Consider the following 20,306-nt stretch of genomic DNA (forward strand, 5'->3'; position numbering starts at 1 on the left):
TTTAAGGCACTCACATAACATGTTTGGGATCTGGAACAATCTACGGATGCCACTGGAAAACTTCAGAGAATTTGGACGTTGAGTCTCAGGAAGAGATCCTCTTACAGTTAAACCATTTGTAGACTGTGTTCTGCAATATACAACTGATTCTCGAACAATGCAGTCAAAAATCCACGTATAACTTTGACTCCCCATAAACTTAACATCCAATAGGCTACTGTTGACCAGAAGACTTACTGATAACATAAACAGTTGCTTAACACATATTTCGTATGTTATACATATTATATACTGTATTCTTATAATCAAGCTAGAGAAAAGAAAATGTTATTAAGCAAATCATAAGGAAGAGAAAATACATTTACAGAACTATACTGTATTTATCAACAAAACCAATAAGAATCCACATAAGTGGACTCATGCAATTCAGACCCCTGTTGTTCAAGACTCAATTGTATTATGAAAAATGGAAGGAAGAAGAGAAGAGATTGTCTTCTTGCAGAGAATTCTCCTATTTTTCCAGGATGCCCAAAGTATGGAAATTTCATGGGGCTCAATTCTCCAGGTGACGGTGGTAGAGGGAAAGTTAGGTGCTGGACAGAAAAACAGGTTGGAAAGATGTCCCAGCAGAAGACTCAGTTTCCTCCATAAGCTTCTGTCCATCACTTCCCTCATCTTCTTGTCCCAGGCCTTCCCTGACTAGAGTTTAAGAAAACCAGAAATAGACTTGGTATCTCTTGCCTGGGGACTCAGTTACATTGTGACTTAGAAATCTGGTATTGGTTATGACCCCCAAATGAATTGGACGCCTGTTTTTTTTTTTAACATTTATTTATTTTTGAGACAGAGAGAGACCATGGACAGGGGAGGGTCAGAGAAAGACGGAGACACAGAATCTGAAACAGGCTCCAGGCTCTGAGCCATCAGCACAGAGCCCGACGCGGGGCTCGTACCCACGGACCGCGAGATCATGACCTGAGCTGAAGTCAGATGCTTAACCGACTGAGCCACCCAGGCGCCCCGAATTGGACGCCAGTTTTATTGCCATGAACCTTCAAATTCCAGGAAGTAGAAAGGGCAAAAAGTAAAAAAGGGGAGATCTCATTAGGTGATTCTAATCCTTAGCCCATGAAATGGGTTGAGGAAATGTTAATATGAGCTGATCTCCTGGCTACGCCAGACAGTATGAGTGCACAGTATTATAAACCCACCCAGAATTCTCATTGGAGGGCAGGGACTGTCCTTCCCTTACCCATCTGCTGCCTCGATGTTCACCAGGTGCAGCTGTGGCTCGGAGACACAGATGAGAAGCTTGGGGTGACTTCTCTGCCTTTGCACCCAGAGTGCATTCTGTGGAACAGCAACGGCATCTCCTGGGATCTTAGAATCTCAGGCCTCATCCAGAACAACTGAGTCAGGATCTACATTTTATAAGGGCCCCAGACTCATCATATATATGCATGTCACAGTTTAAGAAGCACCATTCAAGATGCGTATCTTACAAGCCGCAAGTCCCAGAAAACACTCAATACAGGTCAGGTATTATTCATCTATTGCCCAATTATGCTGCACGACCAAGTACCCTCAAACTCAGTGGCTGTAACAATAAGCATGTATTCTCATGCTGATGGGTCTGCAGATCATCTGGGGTTCAGTAGATCTAGGCAGGCTAAGTTGCAACCTGTGGGCTGGGGCTGGGTTTCTTCCATGTGTCTCCCATACTTCTGCAACCAGTGAGCTACCTGCCACATGTTCCTCTCATGATGATCAAATGCACAGAAAGGCAGAGGCAACGGGCACTCTTAAGGTTTTGCTTGGGCCACACTATCCCTTCAGCACAAACTAGTCACCAGGCCCGACAGAGTGGCAAAAGGCATGGGCTTTGGATTTGTTTCAAGTTCACTTGTGCTTCTCACTAACATGTGTACCCTTAGGCAAAAGTCTCACGTTTCTCTCTGCTTCTGTGTCCTGTTCAGTAAAATGGGATAACAGTAATAGATAAATCACTGGGAACTTATAATGTTGCAAGGACCAACCACCCTTGATGTATAGGAATGGTTTAACTCATGGGTATGATAGAGCTGTGTGACCTTGGGCAAGTCACTTCAACTCTCTGCATTTCATTTTCTTCACCTAAGAATAGACATCCTAATGGGATAATTCTAATTTGTGAATTTCATCTTCAAAACTGATAACGATGATGCAAAAGCTAACACTGAGCATTTACTCTATGCCGGACACTGCTGTAAAGACGTTAGATGTATTTACACCTTTAACTCAAAATAGCCCAATGGGGATTATCTCCATTTTGCAGCTGAAGAAACTGAGGCAAAGCAATATGAGGAAACCCAGGTTTAACATCTGATTGTTCAGAGCACCTCATGTAGAGGGAAAGATACCACAGAACTGCTGTAGTCCAGGCTTGGCTCCATGTGGCTGACACATTCTGCCTCACGCCAATCAGTGATGCTTCTAAAAAGGCTATTCTTGGCTTCTGCTCCCATGTGGGAAAAGGAAAAGAAAGAGCAGGGGCAGCTTGAGAGAAGAGACTGGGAAAGCAGCTGTCCTCCTGGTTAAACAGCAGCCCCCTCCCCATGCTACCCACCATGCGGAAGCAGATGCTGGATGGATGTGATGAGCACTTCTGGTGGGACCCAGCCATCACCTAGGGCTGTGGTGTGGAGCAGCCCAGCCTGACTCTGAGCCAGCATCAGGCTGAGGGGAAGCGTGAGGCCGGAAGGACCCTGCCTCTGAGAAACTAGAGGTAGAAAAGGCTGTGGATTTCTCTGCCAGCACAGGATTCCACCCACCAAAGGTTGTTTGTTAGTCAAGAAATGCACGTCGATCTCTGTGTGTCTTCGTTCTGAATGCCCTCCCTTGTGCGGTCTCACTGCTTAAAATTCATGTGCTCCATGGCAGGGATGGAACTGTGCCCACAAATATGTTATTCATCACTCACAAACCTTAACAATTTAAGCCTGCAACCACTTCCCTGATGAAGGGGGACACCCTTTCCTACCTTCCTTTCTCAGACATAACAGAAGAGAAACAGGACAAGCCTTGGGGGCAGAAGCCTGAGGAACTCTCTGAGCTGTATATTCTGCTTTCTTAATGACTGTTGCTGGCCAGAAGGATAACTTCCTTGTGCCTAATCCAATTTTCCCTTTCTTCAATGTGTCACAAAGTCCATTTTCTCAAGGTCTTCTGAGGAACAAGTCGTCAGCTTTTTAAAATGTTTCCCATAGGTGAGAGTAGTATCATATTTCCGTTTTTATTTATGGTACTACATTGCTAATATCTAGTCAGTCACTCTGGTTCCAGATCTTTTTCAGTTATTCTTGCCAAGTTCCTGACTCCCCTAAATCCCCAGTGTACTTTATCTTCTGTTTTGTAGGCTGTGTCTTATACTTCAGGTATGTCCTGCAGTGCCCTATTTCTTCTCCCTTTGCACCCCAGATGTTGAGTTGGGACCAGTCTCGTTTCAGCTATCTTAATAGCTTATTAATTTGCCAATTGTCACAGTATTGAGCACTGACTAGGTAGATAGCTAGATAGAAAGGAAAAAATAATTTTAAAAAATATATGACCACTGAAAATATGAAATCACTATAATATGCTGCCCGAAAGAAAAAATGAGAAAAAAAAAACCCAAATCTGAAGAGATCCAAGTGTTGGCAAGAAGGTGGAGCACCTGTAGGGAATGTGAACGGGTATGAACACTTTGGAAAATTGGTTTCCAAGCTATTAAAATAATATAAATGTACCCTCTGACCCAGCAATCCCATCCTGGAAATATACCCAACAGAAATGTGCACTCCAAGCCCTGAAAAAGAATGCTCAGAGCAACACTATTTAAATAGCCCCAAACTGGAAACAGCGAAATGCCCGTCAACAGTAGAACAGATAATCAGTAAGTACACACACAGATAGCGAACAACTAGTCACAACATGTACAACTTCACAAATGTAATGTTGACTGAAAGAAGCCAGGCACAAAGGAGTACATGGATGATTCTGTTTATATAAAATAACCAGGAAGAACTAGAAGAGAGAACACTGGTCACCCTTGTCAAGGAAGTGACTAGAAGGGAGCATAAAGGGGCTGTCTGGGGCACTGGTAGTAATGTTCTGTTTCTTGATGTGAGTGTGGACTACACAGATGCATTCAGTTTATGAAATCTCACTGGGCTGTATAGTTATATATGTGCATTTTCCATATGTGTATCAGACTTCAATTAAAAATACTGTAAAAAATGCAGTGGGCAGGGTGGACGGTACAGAAGAGATGGCCATTTTTCACTGGGAAAGGCAACCCACAAGCCCTGGAGCCCACTCTCTTTGCTCCCTGATGTGTACTACCCTGCAGACTGGTCTTCAAATTGTAATGAATGTGGACTAGTTTCGGTGTTATGAGGATCCTCCTCTGCCTCCATGGCCCAGTGCTATTGTTATGACATCAAAGACCAACTGCTGACTAAGATACAGTCCATATGAAAAGAATGACCAGCAAATTTACTGCTTGACTTCATTCCCTTTAAATGGAACTGGCCCCGTGGTCCTCTTTCAAAGCTCAATTGTAGACATATATCTTCTTTATAGGACACCGTGTACAATAAAGAGAAGCAATAATTTAAAACTTTAAAAAAAAAAAAAAGAATACCTTTGAGAGCGCTGTGAGGTGAGCATTCCATCACTGTGGTTACATGTGCCCAAACACTCCTAAAAGTCTAGCCGTTGGTCTGACAGCCTTCTATTCAACATGGTGACTTTTTTTGGACCAATTGAGTTATATTTTTATGCTCCCACCCTTTCCCTAGGCTTTGCAAGTTCTTGGGAAAGTCCTTGATGAGGGGTGATCTACTTCAAGCCACCTCACTGAAGTCAGGCAGAATGGCAAAGTCTGTATCCCAGTACTCATTAACTTATTTGGAGTTGCCCTTTGTGGAGTACACATTTTTTTAAGGACTGAGCCCAAACTAAGCCTGGATCAGTTCTATGCAGTCCCTTAATACCAACATGGACAGCATTCCTTCACACAACTTTAAGTGTGGAAGTCTCAGGGAGTTATTAGCACTTATGGATACTGAGTGACAAAAGAATGGAGTTGTTTTATGACTGTGAGAAAAGTAAGAACCTCGTTGCCTTTCTAAGAAGGAATAAGGTTCTGCAGCATGCAAGTAAAATTCCTTACAACATATAGGCTGTCCCTGGTGTAACTTGGGATCTGGCCCATCTTGTGGAGGAAGAGGCTTCTGCAGTCAAAATTTACCAGCCTGCTCAAAACCAAACAATCCAGAACAATCCTTTCAATATGCAATCATGTATTACAGTGGTGCATTGGCCCACAGGGGATAAAACATTTCAAAAGTTGCCAAGTCATCCTGGCCCAAGGCTTCCCCTCCTGTTTAATCCATTATTCTTGAACAGGTTCAGCATACCATACTTTGCTGGAAAAAGGCTAACTGCTGAGAAGATCCTTTCCTTTGTGTTCCCCTCACTGACACCTTCAGGAAGGCACACCTATCGTGTGAAACAGCTACAGTTTTCCTGTTGAGGGTTTGATGGAAGCAAAGCAATTCATAAGACACCTATGAAATGAGATAAATCTCACTTAAAATGGGAATAAGTATCCAATGGAAGAAACTGGAAATATTTGAAGAGGCTATGGAATCCCAAGGAGAGTAACTCTAACTGCTGAGCAGCAGGTGGAAATAATGAGTCTGGCTCTTCTGAAGGCACCTGCTGCAGACAGCTTTTCTGTTCCAAGTTCTCACTGCTGGCCTCCTTGCCCTGAGGTGCAGTCCAGTGTGGTCCCCATGCCTGACGGTGGTTCCTTCACTGCTTCTTCTCCAAGGCCTGGCCCAATGCTAAGCTATGAGATAACCCAAAAATGAATGTCAGTGTCCTTGGCCCTAAATTTGTTCATAAATGGGGAAAGGGGAGGAAGAAGAGAAGGCAAGTGGGCCTGACCAGAACCAGAGAACTCAGTTACAGAATGGCAGGGTCCAAAATAAGGGAAGAATTCTGTGCCATGGACCCAAGAAGAGCACCATTTCTACCTTCCTAATGTGAGTGAAGGACAGGGATGTGAGCACAGGGGAAAACTAAGAGACACAATCACAGCCTTAACGAGCAACCCTCTAAGGAGGCTGCATCTTTTCTCTGGGCCCCTGAATGCTTGTTGCTCCAAGATTGCTCAAATCATTAACTCAATTTACTTTACTTAGAAGGCCCCTGTATGTTTCTACTATTCTTTGGGTCGGAGTTCTTCACACCATTTAGGATGCGGTGTAAATGGAAGTGCTGTGGAAACTTGCCAGTGAGATGGAGCTTGCCAAAGTGGCAGGGGCTGTCTGTAGACCACACAGACTCTTTTTAAAAGAAAAACTCAGCACCCGCAAAATCCCAGATGTTCAGCCTGAAGCAACATCAGGGAGCCATCTGTGGGCTCCCCCTTGAGACTCAAGGACAGGTGGATGCTGTCAGGAGAATTGCTATGGCTGTGCCCTGGAAGGTTCTTGGTCCTAACAATCTAAGTGAAGCGCTTCTTGTGCCATCAAGATACAGGGGCATATGACAGGTGTATGTCAGGGTCATAGCATGTGGTTGCAGGCATGGTCACTGCCCTGCTCACTCGGTTGAACCAGGGCTTCATCTAAGCTCTGTGCTACCCCCCACAACCATGATGAGGTGCTCTACTTAAAAGGCAGGTTGCAGGCACTCACCAAACACTAGAATTTTGTTGTCGGCAAGACCCCTGGAAAACTAAGTCCCAACCTCTCATTTCTTGCATGAGGAATCCAAAACCCAGAGAAATGAAAGAACTTCCTCAAGACTATACTACTCATTCCAGGTTGACCAACTCGTAGGCCAGCCCTCTTTCAGGAAGCCACACAACCTCCCATTTCTGGACATCTTTAAGAGAACTGGAGCATATGTACACCTAAAATGCCCAGGCTCTGATATTATAGTTACTGTTAGGTTGTTATGAGAGCTGAAAGGAAATTCAATGAACATGAATTGTAGCTTTATTTCAGATACCGGGTTGCAGTCAGGTAAAGGACATAATGTACATAGAAGTATAGAGCATAGCCTGACTATACAGTAAGCATCCCATTATTCCATTCATTCATTTAGCACTTACATATTGAGTGTCTCCTATATGCAGGCATTGTGCTAGACACTGGAGATTCAACAGAGTACAAGCTTATGCTCTGGAAGGGGAGACTGAGAAGAATTAATTCATAAGTAAAGTAATAGATGTAAAGTAGATGGTAATAGGTGCTTAGCAGTAATAGTAATAGATGGTAAAGTAGATGGTAATAAGTGCCAGCAGGACATGAACAGGGAGCAAAGATAGGGAATACCTGCGGGTACCTACTAAAAGAGTGTGGCCAAGGAAGGACTTGGTGGAAGAGTGACACTGAAGCCTGGAGCTGAAGAATAAGACAGGGCTATCTTTGCAAAGAACTAGGAGGAGAGCAGTTCAGGCAATGTAATCCCACACACCAAAACCTTGAGGTGGGAAACTTTGACTTGACTAAGGGACAGAAAAAAGACTGGAGAAAGGGAGTAAGTATAAGGGAAAAAGTGATTTTAGAATTTGTAGAAGAGGGTGGAGCCTTGTAGGTCATGATAAAAGATATAGCTGTGCTTCTGAGATCAGCAAGGAAGGAGTCATTAAGAGATTTTGGATGATGGCTCTGTCTGGTTTGTGGAGAATGGGTTGGAGGGGTGCGGACATGTTAGGAGGTTTTGTAATAAAATAATCCAGGCAAGAGATGAAGGGACGTGGACTAACATGTGAAGAAGTGGATGGATGCAAGACACCGTTCTGACACAGAGCCAACAGGATGTGCTAATGGGTCATATTTCAGAGTTGAAAAACTGAGGAGTCAAAGATAACTTCCAGTTTTATGGGGGGGGCATACATATCAGTGGATCTATATTGAATGTATAGAATTTGAGATGCCTATGGGACATCCAAGTAAAGATGATGAGCAGAGAAGTGGTCAAATAGACTGGGAACCGAGACTGAGATGTCCTACCAAGTGATAGGAGGAGAACCAAGAGTTGTGTCATGGACAACAAGGGAGGAGAATGCCTTAAGGAAAGAGTTATTTTGAATGCTGCTGTGAGAGCAAAGATGAAGACAGAGAAGTGCCCATTCAACTGGGCATCATGGCCATTGTTGAAAGCCTTGATGAGAGCAGTTTAAGAAGAATGGGAATAGATACCAGCCTCTACTGGGTAAAGTAGCAAAGGCGGGTGAAGAAGAAGAAACAGAATCTAGGGGCACCAGGGTGGCTCAGTCAGTTGAGTGTCCAACTCTTGATTTCAGCTCAGGTTATGATCCCCCAGGGTCATGGGATCAAGCCCTGAGGGTGGAGCCTGCTTAAGATTCATTCATTCTCTCTCTCTCTCTCTCTCTCTCTCTCTCTCTCTCTCTCTCCCCCATCACTCTTCCCCACTCATGTACTCTCTCTCTCTCTCTCTCTCTCTAAAGTAACATAAAAAATAAAAATAAAAAAACAGCATCTATAATTAAGTCTTAGGGAAGCTTTGCCATGAAGGGGAACCATGTAGACTTGAGGTTAAGGGAGGGTATTTTGTTCATTTGGGTTTTTTTTAACATTTTATTTTATTTTTAATTTATTTTGAGAGAGAGAGAGAGAGAGAAGAGAGAGGGAGAGGGAGCGAGCACAAGCAAGGGAGGGGAAGAGAGAGAGGGAGACACAGAATCAGAAGCAGGCTCCAGGCTCTGAGCTGTCAGCACAGAGCCCAACATGGAGCTCGAACTCACGAACTGTGAGATCATGATCTGAGCCAAAGTTGGACACACTGGTTCATTTGTTTTAAGATCAGAGATACCAGGGCATCACTGATGCTGAGACTGAGCCAGTAAAAAGGGGAAAATGAATGGTGACAGATTGAGAGGGAAGGGCTGAGGGGTAAATTGATCAAGAAAGCAAGAATCTATGTATGGGAATTGACCTTTGATAGAAGCAGGGATGATTGTTCCATGCAATAGTTGAAAAGAAGAAGAAGATGAACTATGCAGTTAGGAGTGTAGATATAGTGTGAGTATATGAGAGTTAACCATACAACTCTCATGGATGAGGAAAGCTCCTGTTCCTTCAATGGAATATGCAGTGAGGTCAGTGAGGAAGAGTAGGGGATTTGGAGAGAGTAGATATGAAATAGTCATCTTGGATACCAGAGAAGGCAAAATTGTGAGGGAAGGGCCGTCAATTTTGGAACAGTGCTGAATACTTGTTTGAGGTTTGAGAACATGGGAAACAGACCAGGTTTTAAAGTTGAGCTATTGTGGGGTGCCTGGGTGGCTCAGTCAGTTAAGTGTCTAACTTCAGCTCAGGTCATGATCTCACAGCTCGTGGGTTCAAGCCCTACATTGGCTCTGTGCTGACAGCTCAGAGCCTGGAGCCTGCTTCAGATTCTGTGTCTCCCTCTCTCTCTGCCCCTCCCTGCTTGTGCTCTGTCTCTGTCTCTGTCTCTCTCTCAAAACTAAATAAACATTAATAAAATTTAAAAAAATAAAGTTGAGCTATTGTATTTTTCCCATCATCCATGTGCTTGGCTACTAACATAGATAGGGAAGTTGGATAATTGGATTCAACCAGAACTGAGGTTTTGCCCATGAAATAGATCAGAGGGAGAGGAGGCCAGGAGAGTCGTGGGGAGTTACAAAGAAATGGTTATATATATATACATATATGTATATATATGTATATACATATATGTATATATATGTATATACATGTATATACATATATATACATATATGTATATATATATATATATACAACCATGTGCTAAATAAGAGAGAAAGTAAAATAGAAAGCTGAAGGGCGGTGAGAAAATGGTAGAAGACTAGGGATCTCAGTGAGTTTAAAACTAGGGAAATGAGCTAACAGGACGGGAAGTACCTTTGTGTAGAAGATTTGCTGATGGAAGGTCTTGGGAAGAGGGTGGCTGAGATACAGTGGAGGAAAATGTTGTTGGTGGTGAGAGATCAAGGGGCTAGGAGGGCCATCTGTATGGATGTTGAAGTTACTAAATAGGACAACAGATGAGATTGGTGAAGAAGACTGAGCCAGAAGTTTACATTTTCAATAAATGAGGAAGAATGATCACAATAGCAACTAGAACAGCCATCATCCTGAAAGGAGCAGAGTTTGTTTATGTGTTTTTGGTTTTGTTTTTCAGGAAGAAGGGGAAAGAAATGGTCAGAAGCAGGTATGGGGACCAGGAAGACATAGGAGGAGGTTGAAGGAAAAGTCAAGAAGTTGACAATGAAAGGAGATAGTTTATCATGGAATGAAAGTCTTACAAGGGTTTCAGAGGGTAGAGGGGGACAGGTTGAGTTCAATTAGGAAATGTTTAAAGCTGTATGGGATGGAGAGCATATGGTCATGGGAGATCGCTCAGTGGAAGCTAAAGAAACCATAATGGGAATGGTCTTGAGCTTCTCTTGACACCCTTTTCTTAATGGCATGGTGGCCTCTGGGTTCTTGTTTCTGTGATTATTTGGTTTGGTGTAAAGGCATTAGATGAGGGATGGGGTTACTTAGGTCTCACAAGGTGGGGTTGGCAGCAATAGCTTGAGATCCTTTAGTGTTCAGTGTGGTATTGGTTAAGCTGGTAGTTATACAGAACTCACCTGATTCTATCTACCTGGTTTTATCAAATACCTATATAGCACTTACTATGAGCCAAGCACTTTTCTAAGCATGTGATGAATGTTAATTTATTCAATCCTCAAAACAACACCATGAACAGGCACTATTATTAACTCTGTTTTACACTATACAGTTAAATAACTTGTCCAAGTCACACAATTAGTAGAGGTAGAGGCAGGATTTGAACCCTGGCTGCCTGGATCCCAGAGTCCATACTTTCAGTCTCTATGACCACTATGCCCCACAGTAGGTTCAGGCAAAATTTCCTTTTTAATTGTCAGAAAGAGCTCTTGCCTTGAAAATCAGACCATGGGTTTGAATCCCTACTCTGCCACCAACCAGCTGTGGTCCTGGACACAGCATTCAACTTCTGTCCTCTTCAGCTTTCTTAGTGGCCGGTTCCATGCAGGCATTCAGGGACTCAGACTGATGGAGGCACTATGTCTCCTTTATAGTCCCAGCTTAGAAATTACACACATCACTTCTGTTCATATCAGTCATACCTTGATACAAGGTGGCTGGGAAATTCATTCCCTGGCGGCCTCCACTTTGGAGCAAGTGTACATATTTTTGGTGGACAGCTAACCATCTCTGCCTTATTACTCAATGTGCCTTATGCTTTGAGACTCTGTGTGTGCACTTCTGTGTACACTTGAGCCTGTGCTCTCAGCTTCATGTCTTCTTCCTGCCTCACCTTTGGGTTTGTCTCATTGCCTGACCAATAATTGACCATTAATTACCATGCAGTCCATGACTTCTCAGAATATAAGACATGTAGTCAAGAAAAAACTTAGTCCTTGCCCAGCACCAAAACCTAAGGAAGAAATTAAGCGTGCCCCAAATTTCAAGCCACAGCCATCACCTCTAAGCACTTAATTGCGTTGTGAATATTTATCCAGATACTAATCAGCAAAAGATAGTTTAGGTAGAAGTTGCTATAACCCATTTAATTGGGAATACAGTTGGATTGAATTCACAGTATTTCTGCAGTTAGAGTAGCAGGTGCAGTTTCCCCAAAATAGTTAGATGTTTGAAAGGAAGATGGACTTATTTTCTCAATTATCCAGATTATGTGTTTGCTTTAGTGGAATGGAGATAAGTCTCAATGCTCATGGAATTTTCAGAAGGGAATACTCATCTATTTACCACAGCGTCCATGGAGGAGGGGTTGATCCACCTGCAGGTGAGAGACAGAGCCCATTAGCAGTTCAGAAAGGTCACACTCATGGACAAACCCAAACTGTACTTTGCTGTCTTCCCCTTCACTCTCAGACAAGCATGGTAAACTCATGCAGAAAGAAAATATGCCTCAACCTTGTACTAAATGCAAGCTCATTTTCTTAGAATGAAGTCTATATGAGCAGGAGAGCTGATCCAGAACAGCTCATCTCTGACTGGTTTGCAGGTGGCAGTCTCTCACCACAGTGATGACTACAGGTCTCACCTAGGTGTCAAGCTCAAGTTCAGAGGCTCTGTTTCCCACTACTGTGGAAGATGGAGGATGTCATTATGAGGGGAAAAAGCCTTAGCTAATAAAAACAGAATGTGGTTACCTCCTTAGACATTGTATGTCCTTATGTCCTGCAAGCTATGTGGTAAGGCAGTTTTCTTGACTACAAGAAGACCAGCAAAAAGAATTTAATTACAAGTAATCGCATTCCATGTAAAAACATATTTAAAAGGTTTAACATGAAAGTTTATTCCATAGTTCACAGGCATGATATTAGCTTTGCTACATACTGCTGTAATTCAAACACAAATGTAGAGAGAATATAATTTCTTAAAAATCCCTTGGCCAAGTTTTTTTGTTAACTATCATTCAAGTATTTTGGTGCCACAAATGCATTGGTGGGGTGATGCATTTTATATTGAGAGAATACATTCCCCTTACCAGGCTCCTAAAACCAAACTGCCAATGCAAAAGTAAAAGAGGGCAAAAGGAAAGGTGTGTTTCACCTAAATGTCAGATTTAGAAGCATCTGCCTTGCCTAGTATGTATGGCATTAATTTCCTGCTTGTTTTTCTATTGGAATGCCCCCCTGAGTTGCTTGAAATTGAAAATCAAGTCATGTTTCCTTCATCAGCTCTAGGAACCAGTGAAAAAAAGGGGGTGGTGGAGAGGTTTCTTTTTATGAAAAGTTTCTAAAATCCACAAAGCCTAGAAAAGAGACTGTGTACCACTTTGGGCCATGAGGCTGGGATTTTAATCTCAAAGAGCATTTGTCCCCCGCTATCTCCACGCCAGTTAAGTATCTTCCTCCCTGTATTAGTTATCTCTTATTACAAAATTTAGCAGCTTAAAAAAGACATTTATTATCTCAGATTTTCAGTGGGTCGGAAACTCAGGCACAGCTTAGCTGGGCACCTCTGATGCAGGGTCACAATCAAGTTTATCAGACAGGACAACAGTCATCTCAAGACATGGCTGGAGGAGGACTGGCTTCCAGGTTTACTGACTTGCTTTTTGGCAAGATTCAGTTTCTCATGGGCTGTGAGCAGAGGGTGCCCAAAGCTCCATGCCAGGGCCTCCCCATAGAGGATCTCAAATACGGCAGCTCGCTTAATCAGAGCAAACAGTGAGTAAAGCCAGAAAGACATTGTGAGCAAGACAAAACCCATGGTCTTTTGTAACCTAATCTCAGTGACGTCCCATCACTTTTGTCATATCCTATTTGTTAGAAGCTAAGTTACGTGTTCCATCCTACCCTCAAAGGAATGGAAGATTGCACAGAAGTGTGAATTCCAGTAGATGGGACCACTGAGGGCCCTTCAGAAGCTGCCTTCCACACTCCACTCCACATGTATCTGGGTCCCTGCCCATTCCTATTTGTCCCAGTAGATAATTCCCCTTCACTGTCTCGTGTGGTGAACTGGATCCTTCTCACGATCTCCTTATTTTTCATTCTGATTTCTCTTGCCTATTCAAAATGTAACACTCACGTTAATTTTCTTAAAAATTGTTGTGCTCCATAGCTTAAGAACCTCCAATGGTTTCTCCTGTTCCTCGCCTCAGACCAGGTATTGAGGAACTGCATATCTGGAATTAATCAACTTTTCTCACTCTTTGCTTTATAGGCTGTATTTGCAGCCAAATTGGATGCTTATTTGTCCTTGTGCCCTCCCCATGCTCTTTTGCCTCTCTGCTCAGACCATTCCCTCGGCGAATACTACCTTCCTCCCTCTTTCCAGCTGTGAAAATTCTGGACAAGCCACAACAGTTTTTCTATGAACTGTCAGGCCATTTCTGAACCCTTATAACATTGTAACCTTATAACATTGTACATTCATTACGTGACGATTGCATTCTTCCTTATATATAATTATCTGAGGGTGTGAAACATCTCTACTCCCCCGCCTCTGCCTGCCAAAACAGGGTAAGGGTCTTAAGAGCAGACATAGTAGCTTGCTTCTCTTTTATACCCCCAGGGCACATGGTGTAGCCCCTGCATATAGCACATGTTCAATGAAATTTGCTCTGTCCATTAGTATGTGCTTTCCGAAATGCCTTCACTGTATTTGGGAAGACAAAGTGAGTGTTTTTATTTTCATTTCATAGATGAGGAAACTGACACCCAGAAAATTGACCTACTTGATGACAATGACAGAGCCCCAATTAAGTTCCCAAGTTCCAATGCCCTGACCTATAAGAAGGAAATGACTAATTCGGGCTTCTCCATTCAGATCTGATTTTTTCTTTTAAATGTAAAACTACTTAGCTTGACCTGATTTTTTTAGTGAGATGATTCACAGTCACTCAACAACCCCTGGATTGTAATAAATGTTTTATTCTTTTGAGTTTTTTAACCATCCCAGGGCAAAGGAGGAAGTAGAACAGAGATTTTTTAAATAAATAAATAAAAGACCATCAGGAGTAGGAGGGGGCCCTGAATCTGCAATTTCTTGTTCCTCCATGAATTAACCTTTCCAACTTACCCCAAAAAGCAGCATCAGAAACACTGTGCTTTTAAATGTCACCGTGTGTGTGTGTGTGTGTGTGTGTGTGTGTGTGTGTATGTGTGTGTTGCTGTCCCTTGATTCACTTCTGACTATGTGATGAAGTAAGTTATCATGCAGCTTGTAGTTTGCACAGGTCAAGAGGGTTCCAGTGACCCGAGAGACTTTGCCAGATGCCTTGGCTGGAACCACAGGCATTTCTGTCAGGAAAAGTGGTATATGCAGTGTGTGTGTGTGTGTGTGTGTGTGTGTGTGTGTGTGTGTGTGTGTGTAGGAGGAGGAGCAACTTAAAAGAGAGACTCAGGCATGAAGGGTAATTATTTCTCAAAACCCACTATCCAGACCTCTGTAGGCAATATTCTGAATTCAAAATGACTTTCAGCCAAGTCATGTTTGCACCTGGGAACTGTGAAAAATATTGAAAGCTTCATAAAGGAGATGTAACTTGACCATGACAGGAAGTGACTTACAGCCCCAGAGGCTCAGATGTATTGACATAAGGTAGTGAAGTAGGAAAGAATTATGTTTTTTCAAAAAGTCAGATCTTGGTTTCTCTTTTATCTCAGTATAATGTGTGTGTCCTAGAATAAAACTCCCTAACCACAGTGCAAAAATGACTTTCATGCAACAGGCATTGTCTGAATCCTTTGCTTTGGTGGGTCTGATACTGATGAAAGTCAGAATTTCCTCTATGACTTCTTCATCCTGCATCAGTATTGTGGTTTCCAAATACTGTATGAACCTGAATTTCCAAGTTTCAGGTGGGCCATGTAGTTGATGGCAGCAGCAAAAAGTGTTGAAGGAATTCGCTACTTGAGATTAAGGCTATGGTGCCCTATTCATATTAGTAATTTCTTTGTTCGTGAATTGTCAGAAACCTTTATTCTCTAGCATTTAATCCCTTGGTTCTACTTTAAGAACATTTCTTGTTTCTCCACTTGAATTAGCAGTCTAACGTCCAGCAGCAGGTGATTATCCAAAAAGCTGAGGGGAACTGCCCATAGCTGGTGGGGGAACTGACTCAGAGAAGCCATGATCAGCTGGAAAATTTGATATAATTTTGACAAGTTGGTGGGCCATTCATCTTAGCAGTGAGGTGTCTACACTCTGTAGAAAGCAACTTTATTTTATGTAACATTGTGCCTGACATACTGCTTTGAGGTCAATCTCAGAAGGGTCTTAGGTTTAGCCAAAGCATGCTTCATCATTTCCCAGCAGGTGACTTCATAATACGTGAGACCATTGAACTTCACCCCTTGAGCCAGGTGCCATAACACTAATTTCTACCAGTGTTCCTCCCGTGTTCCCTACAGTGAACTGCACTAATTTTGTTTCTCCTTTCAGCCCACCTCTCTCCCCTTTCTGTGCGCTGATCCCAGTGTTAGAGTAACAACTTCAGATATCCTGAAGGGATGACTTTGATGCCATTCCTCTGATCCCACAAGATGTTTCCCTGTTCTGTGTTACCAGCTGTTTGGGAGGGGGGGGGGGAAGTGCAATAAATATATATTTATCCACAAAGCATAGCTCTGGCTTTGAATTTACCGTGAAGATACAAGTGGAAGATAGGGTGAAAGTATATGATATAAGGAAGAGAGTTGATAAACATGAAATTGGTAGAAAGGGCTGCTATTTCTGAAGCTGCTTATATAGGAGAGAGAGCTGTTTATACTTGGGTGAGATTGACTACACACGACGGTCCAAATTCTGGCCCTAAGTACATGTGGTCAGCCCATGAGCCCTGGAAAGAATCTGACTTTGCCTTTATCCAAATATTAGTCATTGCTGGGTGGATTTTTTTTAGGATGATTTTTGAAAAGATAAACAAAATAAGGACACAAAGACCTAGAAGAAAAGCCAGGTCTTACAGGGGACAGGGCTTCTAATGATCTTCCACTCTCCCCACCATCAAGAGGTACCATAACAGGTATGAGTGAGGGTGAGTGTTGAGCCTGCCCATTTCATAGGTGGACCAGGGCTTGGGAGCTGGTGCAGCCAGTCCAGGCCCAGCGCCTCCTGCCTCCTCATTTCTGGTTCTGCCCAGCAGACTGGCTGCTGCCTCCAGATGGGAAGAAGAGCAGGCCAACTTGAACCCCTCCATGCTGAGTGGATGGATGCGGCAGGACCACACGGAGGCCATTCTTCTCCAGCAAAGCAGTGATGTGTTCCAGGCAAGAACCCAATCTGGGATGTTTTGGCCCAAAGGAAACATTTACAACCAAATTATACACCTTGGAAAATAAATGAGCTTTCATTTTGGAAGGAAACCCTGCCAGGCTCTTTATTATTTGCACCACAATCATAAAGTTGGTTTTAATCTCTATAGTGGAATGTTGCTGGGCTGGCCAACTGGCAGGCGCTGGCCGTTTGAGTGGGGACCACTTCAGCCTTAAGAACGCACAATGGGAAGCAGGGGAAGTCCTTCTTCTGCCACATTTTTCTCAGGATCCATCGTTTTGGTTTTGGGTTTTTGTTTTGTTTTGTTTTGTTTCCTCTGGCACGTTCATTGCAACTTCAAAGCAAACTCCTTTTTCTCTCTCTTTTCTTTTATTCTCATTTTTTGAAAATTCCTGGGGCCTTCCAGAAAAAGACTTAATGTAATGTTTCCTTTCTAAATTGATGAAAATCCAGGAGTAGGTCCAAGAAAATCTATAATGGCTTTCCATTGATTGCTTGAAGGGGAACACGGGATATAAAAGCTCAGAGAGAACAGAGGGAGAGGGCTTATCAAGCAAGTTCTCTTTTTCTATCTTAACAAAGACTTCGGGTGATTTAAACCCCCTGGGAGTCTGCTCCCAGGATTTATGCCATGAAATAACCTTGTAGCTATGGCAGCAGGAGGCTTAGAGTTTCTGGGATGGCTTGGGTCTCAAATATTTTATACCATTATCAGATTAGGTGCTGGCTAATGCGTTCCGATTTAGGGTTTGGAATAAGGAGGTACTCCTACCAGCGTTTAAGAATGTGGCTAGTACTTGTAGTTAGGGAACTCCTTTGGGAGCTACACAGAATTTTGCACTTGTCCTGAAGACATTAGGATGAAGTCCTTGTGGACACATGGAGCTTCAGAAGGCAGAGCAAGAGCTGCTAGGGTAAGTGATTGGCAAGCTTTGGTGCTCATTGATGGGACAAATCACTGCAACGCAGTCAAGAACCTAAGTGTGGGGGAGTTGGGGGAGGTTAAATTGGTGATGGGCATTAAGAAGGGCACTTTTGGGGATGAGCACTGGGTGTCATATGTAAGAGATGAATCACTGGGTTCTATTCCCAAAGCCAAGACTACACTGTATGTTAACTAACTTGAGAAAAAAAAAAAAAGAATCCTAAGTGATTCCCAAACTTAGCAGCACAATGGAATCCCCTAGAGATCTTTGAAAAGTATCCGGGTCCTATTCCAAACACCCTGATTTAAATGGTTTGGGGTATGACCTGGGCATCGGGAGGCACAGCAAAACATGGGAACCCCTACTAGAAACTAGAAACTCCATGAAGGCAAGAATGGTATATCTTCTCACCATCACATTCCCAGTCCTTGGAATAGAGTAATTGCCTCTCAGTAATTACATGTTGAGTGAATAAATGAATAAAGGTCCTGAGGCTCATCTGCCCACACACCATTCAAAATGAATCCCAGATAAGTTCAGCTCTTAAATATTTAAGGTGATTTAGGGTGGAGTGTGGGTTAAGTTCTGGGTCTACTATGCATTCATCTATTTTACCCACTGTCTCTTCCTGAGAATGAGATGATTTTATAACCTCTTCCTAGGTCACTTTTAATATTCATGACATGCAACCTCCCAGCTTAGGACTACTGATCGCTTTGTATTTTCCATAAGTCAGGAATGCATACCTGGGGTATGCTGCATCTCAGGTTTCCCTGTCTCTCCCTGCGATGCCTTAATTATCCAGAGATGGGTCAATCCAGTTCTTTGCCAGCAATGCCAGAGGGGCGTCTTTCACCTGTACTTAATGCCCAGTACTTGTTCTCTCATTCTGACGCTGAAGGCTTCTACTACTCACTCCTTGCCTTCATCCCACCTCACCCCCTCCTACAGACACCAAATCCTGGCAGTGGATAAGTCAGCTTCCATTGTAAAAATGTTTATGGAGACTGTCAGTTCTTAACCTTAAAACTGAACCATGCTGTTTGTATTTTTCCAAGTGATGGCGAGTGTGAAGGACTAATGAAAATGGAGCGTGAAGAGATCAAACATGCATCGTGGAATCTTTGTTCAAGACCTGGGATGGGAGAAATTCCCTTGGGGAGGGCAGAATTCCGGGGAACGTGATCTTCTATTAGTTGGGATCCAGGCCTGAGATCCTGGCCAGGGAGGGAGGGGAGGGAACCAGAAGTGGCGTGTGGGAGGGAGGGATCATGAGATGCTTTTTTTTTTTGTCTTTGGAAAGGCAAGAAACTTACTTCCTTTGGTCAGGGAATGAGCAGATCCACTTGTAACAAACTCTACATTCTGACCTTATAGAGCCTGCTTTCAAAAGTCAGTATGTTGAAAGACATTTGTAAGTTTTTGTCATGTACCTTGTTGGAGAAGTTTCTGCATACTCTGTGCCTTTCTCTAGACCACTGGGGAAGGTGAGCATTTGGACCTCTCAGTGGCTGACTACCCAGCATTTGGTTAAAAATGGATTTTTCTCTAACTCCAAGCCAGTCTTTCCATCTGCAGACTTGGGGAGTGAATGGGGGAGTTTGAGCTGAAGCAAATAAATGTCATTTTCACAGAATGAGGTATAAATTTGCTGGAGGAGAGTGGAGCTCTGGTTGCTACATGAGCCCTATCCAGTCAGGGCCTGTGTGGGTTGTCTGAAAAGAGCATTTTCTCAGGTTGGACTCATCCATCAGGCTTCTGTTCCCAGAAGGCCTCCCTGGAAGGTTAAGGAGCAAGTGTGAAAGGGAGCTGTTAAAGGACCCTCCTCAGGGGTGTTTCCCTGTGGAATGGGGCACATTTGGTTCTGATGGTAAGGGCTGTAGATATGCTGGGAACAGACTGATTTTGCTTCTCCAACTTCATACCTGTGTCATTCTTACATCTCCTGGAAAGCTGCAGCTTTGATGGTGGACACTTTGGGGTTTAATCCTTGTGATGGGTTTGTAGGGAGCTCTCAGGCTTGAAGAGGAGCCATCTCCAAACCATGGTAATAGGCACTCTGTGATCTTGCCAATTGCCATTTCTCTAGGATTCCTTTTCTGTTTTCTCTTGTGTTTTTGGTAGTTGGGTAAGTTCTTCATCTAAGTAACATGCATACCAAAGGGAGCACAGATCATAAGCACACAGCTCAATCAATTTTCACAAAGTGAATGCACTGTGTGACCAGCTCCCAGACCAGGAAAAGAGCATGGTCAGTGCCCCAGAGCCCAGTCAAGAACTCCCTGCAGGTCACTAGCATGCCCCGGGCACCACTGTCCTAATTTCTAACAGCACTGTTAGTTTTGCTGGCTTTTAAACTTTGTATAAATAGAATCATATGCTTTATGTTCTTTGGTATCTGCTTGCTTTGTTCACTAACATGTTTGTGAGATTCTTCGATGTTCTTGGGTGTGGTTGTAGTTTGCTCATTGCTCTATAGGGTTTCATTCTGTGACTATTCTATGCAGGCATCTTACTTAAACATTTTACTGTGGGTGCCTGGCCATTT

The 20,306-nt window shown here is 43.1% G+C and overlaps 1 protein-coding gene across 3 annotated transcripts in view; it reads left to right on the forward strand.

Annotated features, from left to right (window-relative positions):
* The window catches only part of ISM1 (isthmin 1), a 74,737-nt gene that overhangs the window by 10,945 nt on the left and 43,486 nt on the right, over positions 1–20,306 (forward strand). The window contains exon 1 of one of the 3 annotated variants that reach the window (XM_053200257.1): positions 10,379–16,825. The exons of the other annotated variants lie outside the window; for them this stretch is intronic. Coding sequence (XP_053056232.1) covers positions 16,754–16,825 — 72 coding nt within the window. The 5' untranslated portion in view covers positions 10,379–16,753. Of the gene's footprint in view, positions 1–10,378; positions 16,826–20,306 lie in introns of those variants that run through there. 3 annotated transcript variants of the gene reach the window in all.

The sequence above is a fragment of the Acinonyx jubatus genome, chromosome A3 (assembly GCF_027475565.1).
Source record: "Acinonyx jubatus isolate Ajub_Pintada_27869175 chromosome A3, VMU_Ajub_asm_v1.0, whole genome shotgun sequence".
NCBI lineage: Eukaryota > Metazoa > Chordata > Mammalia > Carnivora > Felidae > Acinonyx > Acinonyx jubatus.